The sequence below is a fragment of the Pimephales promelas genome, chromosome 18, assembly GCF_988280905.1.
Source record: "Pimephales promelas chromosome 18, fPimPro1.hap1.1, whole genome shotgun sequence".
In the NCBI taxonomy this organism is placed as follows: domain Eukaryota; kingdom Metazoa; phylum Chordata; class Actinopteri; order Cypriniformes; family Leuciscidae; genus Pimephales; species Pimephales promelas.
In genome coordinates, this window is record NC_142786.1 from 21,469,149 (window position 1) to 21,483,168 (window position 14,020).

At 37.8% G+C, this 14,020-nt stretch overlaps 2 protein-coding genes across 4 annotated transcripts in view; one reads left to right on the forward strand and one right to left on the reverse strand.

The window, feature by feature from the left end:
* The window catches only part of LOC120485050 (digestive cysteine proteinase 1), a 7,005-nt gene extending 6,265 nt beyond the window's left edge, over positions 1-740 (forward strand). The window contains exon 11 of the mRNA XM_039680562.2: positions 1-740. This exon is cut by the window's left edge and continues 461 nt beyond it. The gene's annotated coding sequence lies outside the window, so the exon portion shown is untranslated.
* LOC120485053 (solute carrier family 22 member 13) lies at positions 307-12,804 on the reverse strand. Of its 3 annotated transcripts, none has more exons than XM_039680566.2 (10): positions 11,825-12,803; positions 10,697-10,800; positions 9,537-9,691; positions 8,964-9,132; positions 5,787-5,901; positions 5,337-5,440; positions 3,232-3,443; positions 2,985-3,093; positions 1,671-1,871; positions 307-1,607 (listed from the first exon to the last, which is right to left on the reverse strand). In XM_039680566.2, exons 1-10 carry the CDS (start codon positions 12,164-12,166, stop codon positions 1,481-1,483), a joined length of 1,638 nt encoding a protein of 545 aa, XP_039536500.2. In that variant the 5' UTR covers positions 12,167-12,803; the 3' UTR covers positions 307-1,480. The 3 variants fall into 3 exon arrangements, with proteins under 3 accessions (XP_039536500.2, XP_039536501.2, XP_088979226.1); XM_039680567.2 differs by having other exon boundaries at positions 307-1,583; positions 11,825-12,800; XM_089123100.1 differs by lacking the exon at positions 307-1,607 and having other exon boundaries at positions 1,684-1,871; positions 2,985-3,089; positions 11,825-12,804.
* Positions 12,805-14,020: the final 1,216 nt, after the last annotated feature.

Sequence of the window (14,020 nt, forward strand, 5' to 3'; positions counted from 1 at the left end):
CTCATTGCTTTATTGTCATCTCATCTCAGCAGCGTGCTTTCATTTCCTCACATTTCAAGACCTTGCCTTTCACAAGAGGACCAAATCAATTAACATCTCATAACAGAGTAAGCCTTAAGATCCTAATAATCATGCGGTGATGTGTAAAATGTTTTGGTTAAAGGGATAGTTCTATTGATGTGCATCCTGAGACAAAACAGCTCAAACATGCATTTTAGTCTGAGATTAGGGATAACCCCAGGTTATTCTAAATCCCAGGTTATTCAGGTTGTACCGAGGGTACTATCAAGTTTTTCCTGAATTAACTTTTTCGGAAAATAAGATGAATAATAGGTACGAATGAGTCTCTTCTTAACTCCAATTGACATGTTTTCTGTCACCATTTGACATTTTTTCCTCATCAAACGCTGAAACGAAAACTGTGTACAAATGAACAGTGTTTCCGCATGACTGTCCATAACACGTAATTATTATAGGACACATCAAGACAGTTTTGTATATGTCGGTGGAACTATAATAAAAAAAGTTCATTTCCATCAAAGAATGTCATGCAATAAAACTACAATTCCCTGTTTTTAAAATGTTAATGTCAGTATTTAAAGTTAAAAATTAGACTGTCATTTGGCAGTGTATGGCTGAGATTGACGTCTGGTTGCACGAGTGTATGTATCATTGGCTCAAGCAAAGTTGGAAAGCATGGCATATCAATCCCACACTGACATTAAACCACTTTAATTGTGCGTATGATGACAGTCTTTTCACTAAAATCAATAGAAAAACTACATGCAGACAAAACAGCACTAAACAAGATGCTTTTCCCTGTAGCTACTGAGACTGTTCAGGATACCAACATGCTAATAAAACAATTTCAAACAGCTTTGGGGATTGTCATCTCAAGCTAAACTAAATGCAAGCCCACATAAGACAAATATGGTGTAATTCCCAAACACTGGACACATATAAAGGACTACATTACAAAGAAGGCACTGGTTTTCTCTCCACTAGACCAAAGTTGCTAGTCAGTTGCCAGTGGTGCTGCTGGGAGGGACATTCTCATTATAAAGAGCTTCTGATTGGACAAAAATCAATATTTTTGGTCCTTTTAACAGAAGAAATAATTCACATATTAAATATGATTATCTGTTAAAACCGAACTGAACGTATTTAATTAAGCTTTCTCATTCACAAATGTTTGTTCTAAGCATATCTGTTTTGCATAGAGAGGCCAGATGGTGGATAGAGAGAAGTGACGCACCAATCGCATTGCTTTCACTGATCCATGTTTTACATTTTACACTTTAGTTTGATTAAAACTGCTAGTCCTAATGTAATTCAGTTAAATACACAACCAACAGCCATTCCAGAAAATATAAACGTATAAAACGTATCAAAACCTTACCCATTAGCGTCATCGTGACTGATAAAAAAAAAACACAATATAAAGAGGTTCTGCATAGAGTTTGTGTGTGATCATGTATGCCTATCTGGACTCATCTGCTAAACTCTGCAGTTCCTGTCCTTCTGTGCTGCTTGGTGATTGGCTGGTAAGGACAGGAATTTGTCCGTCATATTTCAGAGAAGATCTAAAGGAGGAAAAAGAGGAGAAACTATTTGAGAGGTGTGTTTAAAGAGCTTTCATTTTTGGGTGAACTGTCCAAGTTATTGTGTACTTCTCTGTATCATAAATGCTGTCTGGTAGTGGTTGATTGGCAGTCTCAGGCAGTGCTAAGGCAAACACTGCAGCAAGCAGAGGGGTGGAGCCAAATATCACCATCGGCACAACAGGTGTGTGGCGTCCAAGCAGGTTTATTAGCGGCGCTAAAACTCCACCCATCCGTGCGAACATCGAGGAAACGCCAATACCTGTTTGCCTGTAGACACAAAAGGCATATTAGAAATTATTTCCACGTATTGTTTGACAATAGCAAGCAGCTCTTCACTACCCAGAGGCTGATTTGTGATATATAGTCATATTTATCTGTACAGTGCTTTCATAATGCACATTGTCTCAAAGCACATATGTTTAGAAAGAAACAAGAGTGTTTATAGCCATAGACATGTCAATGTTTACAGCGCCTCTAGGCAGTAACACTTGCCGGTTATGGTAAGGGGCATAGTGTGCTTTTTCTGAAAGTGTGAACACAATGAAAGAAACCCAATGCCCCTATAGACTGGACATGTACATTTACATTTATTCATTTAGCTGATGCTTTTATCCAAACCGACTTATGTCAGAGATCGCACACTTCTGGAGCAACTAAGGGTTAAGTGTCTTTCTCAAGGACACATTGGTGTCTCACAGTGGATTCGAATCCAGGTCTCTCACACCAAAGGCATGTGTCTTATCCACTGCGCCATCACCACCCCTTAATACACATGAGCATGATGTCACGTTTTTTTGTTTACATGGGGATGATAACTATCGATTTCAAAAACTTGTTCTCTGAAACCTATTTTCAAGCAGCCAAAATGCTGTTGTTGTGTAAATGAATGGACAAAACGCATGAAACGGACCCTAAAACAGAGCGTTTAGATGATGAAAACAGGTGCTGCAACAATATAAACTAATGAAAAATAGGTAACATTAAATTATGCAAATGTATTCAGTAAACAAATGATGAATCTGTAAATGACCCCTATAAAAGAAATAGAAAGTCAAGCCACAATGCATCAAACAAAATGCAAAGCACAGTTTTTTTCTGTCCCTGTGTACTTTTTCACACAAGCTTGATGATCAGTTCATGCTGAACACACCAACATACCAATTATAAAAGTGTGTACACACTTTTGCAGTTAAGCTCATTCGAGTTTTCATTTTTATCTGAATTGTGTCACTTTTTCAGTGGCATTGCATAGGTTGTAATTTTTACATTAAAGGTGCAAAAGTTCTGATATGATTTATCTTTGTTTAATTTCACAAAAAAAATTGTTTTTAACAGGGGTGTATAAACTCTAAAATCCACATATGATGCGAATGCGAGTACCTGAGAACAGTTGGAAAAAGTTCTGCAGAATAAATATAGATGATGGCAAAAGATGCTGTAATTCCAAATTTCCCCACCATGGCCAAACCAGTCCGGATATGCGCACTGTCTGAGAGAAAGAGTGTGAAAAGAAAATGATGGAAATGAGAGTAGGACAGGCCACAATAGTGCAAGAAAATACTACACCCTGTCCTTTAGCACAGTAAAAGGACTAGAAAAGTGTCTCTGGGCATGTTTGACTGGTCACCTGCTGGGACAGTGAGGGTAAGCAGACATGCACCGCCTCCCACAGCCAGGAACACACTCAGCGGGATTCGTCGACTGCAGGGCAGGAGAACCAACACCAGTGACCTTGCGGGAATTTCCACCAATCCAAACATGAACTGAGTGAGGTAAAGGTCTGATCCAAGGTCAGACACACCCAGAGACAGACCATAATACACCAACACATTAACAAACCTTGAAAAACAGAGACAACAAGTAAATTAAGGGAGACCTGTATGTGTGTGTGAATGGCATGATTTCAAACACTGAAAACTGTACATATACACTCCACACAATAGAGATTGTGGGGGCTTCTTCAGCTACGGGCGTGTGGACTTTTACAAAATAAACCCTTAAAGGGATAGTTCACGTTGAAATTAATTTTTGGTATGTTTTAGCTTACCTCAAGGGCATCCAAGATGTAGGTGTCTTTGTTTCCGCAGTAGTTTCAATTTTGATAATTTTAGGTCAAACCGTTCTTGTCCAAATTAAACATGATTTAATGACTCATAAATGTAAGTAAACATTGATGGCCTAAGACACGAAACGAGCGTTTCGATCTGCGCAATCGCTGGAAAGCACCGGAAGTGATCTCTCACACGGTTGCGAAAAAAAAAAATCAACGTTGTCTGTTGATATATCGAAATCGTCTTCCATTGCAATTTCCTGTATATCTAAATATGTTTAGATCTTCACAGTGAAAGGGTAACACTTCTGAAATTTCTGTGTAAACAATGAGTGACGTACACGTCTTTCTTGCGCAGACAGAAGCGCCCTCGCCCTCTTGGACGTGGCTGTGGTTACAAGAGGTAAAAATATATAAATACTGTTCGTTTTCTCACACAAACCGCTCGTTTCGTGTCTTAGGCCATCAATGTGTACTTACATTTACGAGTCATTAAATCGTGTTTAATTTGGACTTCTCTGTGCATGCTCTTTGAGGAGGACCCCGTATCCCTCCTTTATATGACTGACAGACAAGAACGGTTTGACCGAAAAATATAAAAATTGAAAATACTGTGGAAACAAAGACACCTACATCTTGGATGCCCTTGAGCTAAGCTAAAACACATCACAAAATAATTTAAAATGGACTATCTCTTTAAAAGACACTTTTCACACTTTTATCTAAAGTCATGGATTTTCACCACAGTGTCATTTCCACCACATCTCAGATTATATACTTAATCTGTAAAGTGTGTTTAATAGCATTTAAAGGGATGGTTCACCAAAAAATGACTTTCGTTCATCTTCGGAACACAAATGAAGAGCTTTATGATGAAATCTGAGAGCTTTTAGTCCCTCCATTGACAGCAACGCGACTACCACTTCAAAAACTTCATAAAGTAATAATAAAACTAATCCAAATGAATTGAGCGGTTATGTCCAAATTTTCTGAAGAGACCCAATCGCTTTACACAAGAATGAACCTCATTGGTTCTCACACGTCAAGTGAACATGCTTGAGATTCTGTTTAACAGAAGATGAACGAAAGTCTTACGAGGGTAAATAATTAATCACAGAATTGTATGTGTTTGGGTAAACTATCCCTTTAAAACAAAAAGAAATAAAATGCCAGACTTCTTTCTACTTTCATAACTAGAATTTTATGTATCCTAAATATATTTGTGTTTACATAATATATGTGTGTGTACTGTGTATAATAATTTTGTATATATAAATACACACACTTGCATGTATATTAAATAAATATTTGCATATTCATATTATATATAAATATAAATATTTGATGTATAAATAACAAATTATTCTTAAATATATACATGTATGTGTGTGTATTTATATATACAAAATAATTATACACAGTACACACATATATTATGTAAACACAAACTTTCATTTTGGATGCAATTAATCGTTGCCCAGAACTAATAAAAATATTTAAATGATATAAAATTAATGTACGAATGAGTGAATGGGTGAATGTGTGAATGTGAGACAATATGTAAAGCACTTTGGTGGCCATTGGGTCTGAGAAAGCGCTATATAAATGCAGTCCATTTACCATAAAAGTACCTGAAGTTGAAGAAATGTGTAATTTATTGAAACTATACATCTACATCTCACCAGATGTAGAAGAGTATGAGCGTTCTCCTCCTCATCTCGGGAGTTCGGAGCAGGTCGACAGCTGTATATTGACTGCGTCCTTGCGGGCCCTCATATTGCTCCACCTGTGAAAACAGATGCATTGAAGCAAACGCTATAAAAACATTCTGTTTCCAAAACCAAACATTTATAGACACATTGGGGGCGATGGGAGAAAGCTTTGTAAATGCACTTGATAATCTGATGATGTGAAAGTCATCTACTTGTTGCCCTGGTGTTGTGAACCAAAGCTTCAGACTAGCACTTCCCAGACAAAGGCTCTTTGGTTTCCTAGGGTGGGGGATGGTTGTTGTCATGGTGATGCTAACAGAGCTATTAAGAGTTTTTATGGGATTTGAAGATTGTGCCAGAGGCGTGACGGAAAAAAAGCTAGAAAGAGTGAAAGCAAGTCCATGGGAAAGTGTGTGGCACCTGAACACAGGGAGGTAAGGTACGGCCATTGACGGCAGCCGCCTTACGCAGGAGATCAATCGCCTCTTCCTTTCGGTTATTCACCAGCAGCCAACGGGCTGAATGTGGAAGAACCCTGAGAAAGAGGAGGAGAGGAGAGATTTACGTTGTCAGAACAATAAAAGGAAAGGAAGGAAGTCAAGTAATATAAGAGTGATAGAAAGTAAAAGAGTCTTTTTATGTACTCATTTACGAGGAAATTGTGTAATGTTGTGTAATGTCAGATACATATACAAATTACACAATCAATGCTTTAAATGAATTATTTTAGTATTATTATATTATTACACTTTTATTTAAAGCTTAAATCCAGTAAAAATATAAAACTTATTTAAAAAAAATGTAATGTCTAAATAAAGTTACAATAACTTCATATAATAGACCCTTTTACAGTTGGTAAACATGGTGACGTTTTTTTGTGGGCGGAGCTTAGGTGGAGGCAGAACGATCCCTCTGGCCGCTTCACTAACGCTAGTTAGCAAGTTTTATTAGCTTATTTTTTAACAATGACTGGAGAAAATAAGATTTTATCTTAATGTGTAAGGTCACTCACTCTCCAGGACCGCGATTGTTATTTCCAAAAATTATTTTTAACGGACAGAACCAGATTGGCCGACCCGTAGCTGCCTACACGCTCACTCGATGCATGGACGATCTGACAGGATAACGTTACGTTACTTCGGGTGAGTGGCCTGACTTCTACACCTACCGTATAGACCATTTCACAAGATGTAAACAACACTGGTCCAGAAGCACTTCCTGTTTCAGTTTGTAACTGTTTTCTTTATTTCACAGGTAAAGAAAACATCTTAAAGATGTTTGTTTAACTTTTTGATTCAGTTTGAAATGTTCTGTTGGTTGTATTTTATCCCAGCTTTTATGTAGTGTTAAAAAACTGAAACAGGAAGTGCTTCTGGACCAGTGTTGTTTACATCTTGTGAAATGGTCTATAGAGAAACCGATCGTAAAGAGAAACTGAGGGCATACAAATCTTTTGATGCCTATAACTATGTGCTGAATGGTCCTGTACAAGACATGTGTGTGTATGATCCACAGTTCTGCCGAGCCAGGGCAGAGAAGACGACAATGTAAAGACTGCCATTACGGTGCGATTTTATTCATGTGAATATTTTCAAGAAATAAATAATCCAGATACAGCATATTCATTTTTCATTGATACTTGCACCAAACAACACAATAAGATGACATTTAAAAATAATAAAAGTTTATTATGTAGCCGAATCTGTGCTGGTTTGCATTGGCCGCCTCCAGTTTTCACTTTGTTTTGCCTCCAGCTAGCCCCGTGACTTAACTGTGACGTCGGCGCAAAAGGGGTCTATAGGCTACACAAAAGTTCAGACAAGATAAAAAACAATTTACCAACATTGATCAAATTAATAAATAACCAAATCAGCATATTAGAATAATTTCTGAAGGATCATGTGACACTGAGGACTGGAGTAATGATGCTGAAAATGCAGCTTTGATTACAGGAATAAATGACATTTGAACATACACTCACCTAAAGGATTATTAGGAACACCAGTTCAATTTCTCATTAATGCAATTATCTAATCAACCAATCACATGGCAGTTGCTTCAATACATTTAGGGGTGTGGTTCTGGTCAAGACAATCTCCTGAACTCCAAACTGAATGTCAGAATGGGAAAGAAAGGTGATTTAAGCAATTTTGAGCATGGCATGGTTGTTGATGCCAGATGGGCCGGGCTGAGTATTTCACAATCTGCTCAGTTACTGGGATTTTCACACACAACCATTTCTAGGGTTTACAAAGAATGGTGTGAAAAGGGAAAAACATCCAGTATGAGGCAGTCCTGTGGGCGAAAAATGCCTTGTTGATGCTAGAGGTCAGAGGAGAATGGGCCGACTGATTCAAGCTGATAGAAGAGCAACTTTGACTGAAATAACCACTCGTTACAACCGAGGTATGCAGCAAAGCATTTGTGAAGGCACAACACGCACAACCTTGAGGCGGATGGGCTACAACAGCAGAAGACCCCACCGGGTACCACTCATCTCCTTTACAAATAGGAAAAAGAGGCTATAATTTGCAAGAGCTCACCAAAATTGGACAGTTGAAGACTGGAAAAATGTTGCCTGGTCTGATGAGTCTCGATTTCTGTTGAGACATTCAGATGGTAGAGTCAAAATTTGTCGTAAACAGAATGAGAACATGGATCCATCATGCCTTGTTACCACTGTGCAGGCTGGTGGTGGTTGTGGTGGTGTAATGGTGTGGGGGATGTTTTCTTGGCACACTTTAGGCCCCTTAATGCCAATTGGGCATCGTTTAAATGCCACGGACTACCTGAGCATTGTTTCTGACCGTGTCCATCCCTCTATGGTCACCATGTACTCATCCTCTGATGGCTACTTCCAGCAGAATAATGCACCATGTCACAAAGCTCGAATCATTTCAAATTGGTTTCTTGAACATGACAATGAGTTCACTGTACTAAAATGGCCCCCGCAGTCACCAGATCTCAACCCAATAGAGCATCTTTGGGATGTGGTGGAACGAGAATTTCGTGCCCTGGATGTGCATCCCACAAATCTCCATCAACTGCAAGATGCTATCCTATCAATATGGGCCAACATTTCTAAAGAATGCTTTCAGCACTTTGTTGAATCAATGCCACATAGAATTAAGGCAGTTCTGAAGGCGAAAGGGGGTCAAACACAGTATTAGTGTGGTGTTCCTAATAATCCTTTAGGTGACTGTATATTCTAATATAAAACAGACATTTTAAATTGTAACAAAATTTCCCAATATTACATTTTTTTCTGTATTATTATTCAGCCTGGGTGAACATAAGAGACCCCCAAAAATATCAAATTAAGTAGTGCTGTCAAATTGATTAATCACATCAAATATAAAAGTTTGTGGATCTCTCTCTCTCTCTCATATATATATATATATATATATACTCTCTCTCTCACTCTCTCTCTCTCTCTCTCTATATATATATATATATATATATATATATACACATATATTATATATTTATTTTTTTCTGTAAGATGCCATTAATCTCGTTTAATCGATTTGACAGCCCTAAAATGAAGTTATTTGATATTCACTTGTTTACTTGATTAATACTTCTCTGTTGTCTCACCAGATATAGAATATGAAGAGAAAGCCTGGTGCAGAGATGGCAAGCTGCAGCTTTCTCCAGTCTCTGATGAGATAGGCTAAACCGGCCAGCAGCATGTAGCCGAAGCCAAAAAAGTAGTCGGTGAAGATGCCGGCTAGCATCCGTCTCTGTGTGCAAGTCCACTCTGTGCCTGTGGAGGGAGGGCAAGTGTTTGGGGGAGGTTGGGATTGGGGTATAAAGGGCTCAGTCTAGGGTATTTAGGTCTATGGTAAAGAAGAAACAAGTTTGTTACTTTTGGCATTTATTCTCAACGTCACATTGAGCATGAGTTAGGTGTGACAATTTGACTTAAAAAATCATGTAGTGTTTACTAAAAGTATCATCAGTGTCTTGCTCAAGGGCATAATCAAACATCTAACCTTTTGTATAAGAATAGATCCTTAATTATGACAATGTCCAACACTTGTTCTATCATTAGTGAACATCTACAACTATGTCAAGTCTATTTGATGGAATCGTGCATGATCAGTGCTAACTAATTAGATGGATTTTTTCGAAATGACTAGAGAGTTTTTCCAGCATGCCATCGCTCACCTAGCACAAATGCATTGATTATCACACCCGACACTGAAATTCCTATGATGAAGCGCAGGGCGACATAAACGGGAAAGTTTGGAGCGAAGGCAGCGGCCACACCAAACACTGTCTGAAGCGCTAAAGACAAGAGCAGGGCAAACCTCCTCCCATACCTTACAGAGAGAGAGAGAGAGAGAGAGAGAGAGAGAGAGAGAGAGAGAGAGAGAGAGAGAGAGAGAGAGAGAGAGAGAGAGAAAGAATGAATGAGAACGACTTGATGAGAAATGTTGTTGGATGGATGAGTGTTTTCTTTTATTATACAGAAGATATTTTTATCAAATTATTAGAATCAAGTGAATTTGGCCATGCACTTTTGAGCATCTCAATGTCAAATAATGCCACGGTTTTCCTTAAAATGGCCATATTATGCCCTTTTACAATGTTTATTTTTTTCTAGGGTGAAAAGCATACTGTGCTCTGATTGGTCGGTTGAACCGGGTGTTGTGATTGGTCAACAGCTTCCAGTGTGATTGGTAAATGTCCCGCCCCTTACCATAACCATGAGATTCAACACATTACCAACTCACTCAACCAGGCCTTTGTTTTCCATTTGCCTTGGGCGGAAATTATTTAAATGAGGAATATTTTGGTGTTTGTTCCCGGAAGAAAACTCAAGACTACAATGGAGGCGTTTCAGGGAGTTCAGAAACATTGACACTGTTATAGAGAATAACTCATTTTGATTGACTTTGAGCTTTGCAGACCTTTTTCATGGCCTTCTCAAACAGCAAAATTAGGTCTTCTTCAATTCACCCTATAGCAATGGTTCTCAACATGGTTGACTTCAAGGCCACCTTGTTTTGTCCAAAGCTGAAGTCTCTCTAGTACTTCTGTTGTAATAAGAACAAATACACTCAAACATATGCTGTTAGTAGTGTTTTTCTGTAGCATTATAATTAAGGTTATGTTAACAACATTTAAATCATAAGACGTATTGCGGTCCCCTGGACATTTGCTCAGGTCTCAGAGGAGGTTTGAGAACCACTGCTTAAAAATGAATAACAAAGAAAGAGAGATAGAGCTGTGAGCAGGGCATGATTCAAATTTCCCTCAGGTTGTTTAGGGCTGAGCCAACAAAGCGGACATGTAAGTGTGAGGAAGTGTATTTGTGTGTATACCTGTCTGCCATTGCTCCAAACACTACAGCTCCTACCAGCAGCCCCAGCATATAGACAGACGAGCCCAGGCTGTTCAGACCTGCCTTCTCACACACCAGATCCCACTGCACGAAGAAACACACAAAACCCTAATATTACTACATGAAAAATCATTATTGGTTTATTTTTTATTTGTTCTGGGAGTTTTTCTCGCACTTGTTTCTTCCTTGCAAATCTACAGTTACATATGCAATTTGGAAGAAGAAAAGGGGCATGTGATGTGCATAGGGTGTATATGCTTTCCTGACGCTTGCAATGACAAGTTCATGGGTTCGATTCCCAGGGAAAGCAAGAACTGAGAACTGATAAGAATGTAAAATGTGTACCTTGAAATGCAATGTAAATTGCTTTGGATAAAAGTGTCTGCCAAATGCATAAATGTAAATGTATAATGCGTTCTTGCGGAGTAAAAGAACTCATTTATTTAAAAAAAAAACCTTACAGACCCCACACTTTTGAACAGTATGTGTACAGAATATATATATAATCCTCCTGAGACCCAGAATTTTTTTTCTTTTTTTATTTAGTATTTTTAGGTTTCAGGATTTTTTTTAACCAAACTTTGTATAAAGATTATTATCACTGTATCAAATTTGCATATTGATGGGTTAATGGTGCAACGTGCAACAAAAAATGAGTGTAATAATGGGAGTTATAATAATGATTTCATATGAATATTTATATATAATTTATTTCCCTATTCACTTGTTGTGTCTCCCAAATGCTTTAAGTTCTGATGTCTACAGTGGATGAATTAAATCAATAATCATTAGATGCTGATTTAGTTGTTGTTGTCATGGTGAAACCTCCAAACATTTTGTCTTATTACAGGACAAAAACTGTGGCATGATATGGTGTTAGAGAACTTCACTCAAATATAATGTCCGCTAACATAGAACAAAATTATTCCTGGGGGACTTAAATAGGACTTATACGTATTATAGTAGGCTACTCTAACAAAAAATGATACAAGTTTTATTTTATTACAACTGCATGCACATTTACTAGACTATATATTAAGATATAACATTTGGTTTGGTCAAGTAATATTTATTGTGCCCATTTACCGTCACATTAACCCGTGTTTACCTCACTGACAGTGGTGCTGTGGAAGATGTCTTGGCTGTACAGCCATCCTGTCACACAACTGGAGCGTGCACTATGGTTCTTTCCTGAAACTACCGTGCACGAGTCCGCGTGCCCCGGCAGAAGAGAGATGCTCATGTTCACATTTGAAAGATTGGAGGCAGTAAACGACCAGTCCTCGTCCATCCTTGAACCCCGACAATAGTGGGGTGGCGTGGCGCCCGTGAAGACGCTCGCCATCATGTGGAATGCGAGAAAGATCTGCGGTAAACATATCCACACATACAAAAGCTTCTGGTATCTCCCAAAGCCACCGACTGTGACCAGCAACTGGTCGAAATTCATTCTCGAGCTTGAAAAAATAAGTCTTGAGGGAGATGAGCCTTGTCAAAACACAGTGATCAAGAGTACAGTGAAGATCGTAACGTCTAAAAAAAACAACAGCTAAATTAAAAGGCAATATGTATTTTCCATCCTGAGGAACGCGCGCAGAAATCAATAGCATATGTTTACGCAGCACGTGCCATTGTTGTTGTTATTCTACAACATAATTCTAGGGACAACAACATTATATTTTGTCGCACAAGCAAGACAAAAGCCAGTCATTTCAAAGTTAGTTGATGTCCACTTTCCAAACGCCTTTTTCCACGGCTCGCGAGTCGCGACAGATATGTGTGTAAAACACCACACACCCCGCGCGCGCCGCTCAGCTTGTTACAAAATCGTGAAGCAACTATAAAGGCTGGAGCAGAGCAGTGTCGTCTGGAATGGATCGAGAGCTACTGCTGTGTTACTTTTACTAATTTGAGCAGAAACCACGAATAATAGCATACAACGTGTCATATAAAGTAAACACTATTGTCTGAATTGGCTGATCAGTTGGAAAAATCCCTTTCGAGCATTGTGTGTGGATGGTGGCGTCTTGGTCTAAATGAGACACGCGCATAATGAGCCATGAGCCTGTATATCAAAGCTCTGTGTAAATGAGTCCCACGCGACCCACTGCACCGTATACTGGGAAAAACAACCTGATCAAAACAACATCAGCGACGGGTGGGCTACTTCCAGAAACAAAAGCGTGCCTTCACGGAAAAACCTGCTTTTCATTCCAAATGTATTGATTCCAAATGTAATGCTGCTTTTCATTCTGTAGCCTATATTTTTTAGTTAAAACCTTATTAAATTTAAAAACATAAACAAGCAACAGAAGAAAACAGATAATAGCAGGGCAGTAGGCCTATAGTCAACAATAATTTCGTTTATAGGCTATTCGCCATAAATTTCGTCATAAATATAACACCATTTGAATTATAAGCATATTTAAGTTGATTTAAAAAAAAAAAACTATCTGAGACATTTTACAGCATTTTGAACCATCAAATATCACAATTTTTCCCTATCATCTCAATTTCATGATAAATACAACATACTGTTATTGTTTGGTATATCATTAAAAATTCACAATTTATTCTTTTCAGTCATTACATGACCCAAATACCAGCTTACCAGTGGAAAAATACAATTAAAGTACAATTAATTAAAAAAATGCACACAAATGCATTTCAATAAGGAGTGTTAAAAATTTGTAATTAGTCAAAATAAATAAACAGGAGGTAACGGTTCTATAGGCCTAATGATTAACTACACAAGAACCAATGAGTAGTAGGCCTAGGCTAGTTTTAGTTAATAGTTAGGCTAATATTGTTAATAAACTTTTTCAGTTGTTCTCTGGGAAGCATTATAAAAAAAGAGCCTAGTTAAAGGTGAACTACCACTTTCATCTGTGTGCTACTAGTTCGTAAATCAGTTTCTTGTTAGTTAATAATAGTTACTAGATTGTTAATATTGTGTTACTCATTGGTTCTTGGGTAGTTATTCATTAACGAAGGAACCATATTCTAAAGTGTTACCAAAAAGGAGAACCAAACATCAATAGAAAGATTCTGGTTATAAATAATATTGAAAACCATTTTAACACAAATATTCAACATGATGACACACTGTAAAAAATAAAATCATAAAAAAAGGGTCAAATAACTGGCAGCAAAGGGTGCCAAACAAATACCGTAAAAATAAAGTAAAATATCGTAATTTAAATTAAGTTGTTTTACAGAAAAACACTGTTATTTTACAGCTATTATCTGGATTATTACGATCAAACACTCTAACTGTAAAAACAATGCATTATTATCATCAAAT

Coding starts and splice junctions, on each gene's coding strand:
- LOC120485053 (XM_039680566.2), bottom strand. CDS start 12,166: ATGAATTTCGACCAGTTGCTGGTCACAGTCGGTGGCTTTGGGAGATAC. Junction 5,902..8,963: donor CTCTTCATATTCTATATCTG/GTGAGACAACAG, acceptor CCTCTTTCTCAG/GGTTCTTCCACATTCAGCCC. Junction 3,444..5,336: donor CTCATACTCTTCTACATCTG/GTGAGATGTAGA, acceptor CTGTTTTTCAAG/GTTTGTTAATGTGTTGGTGT.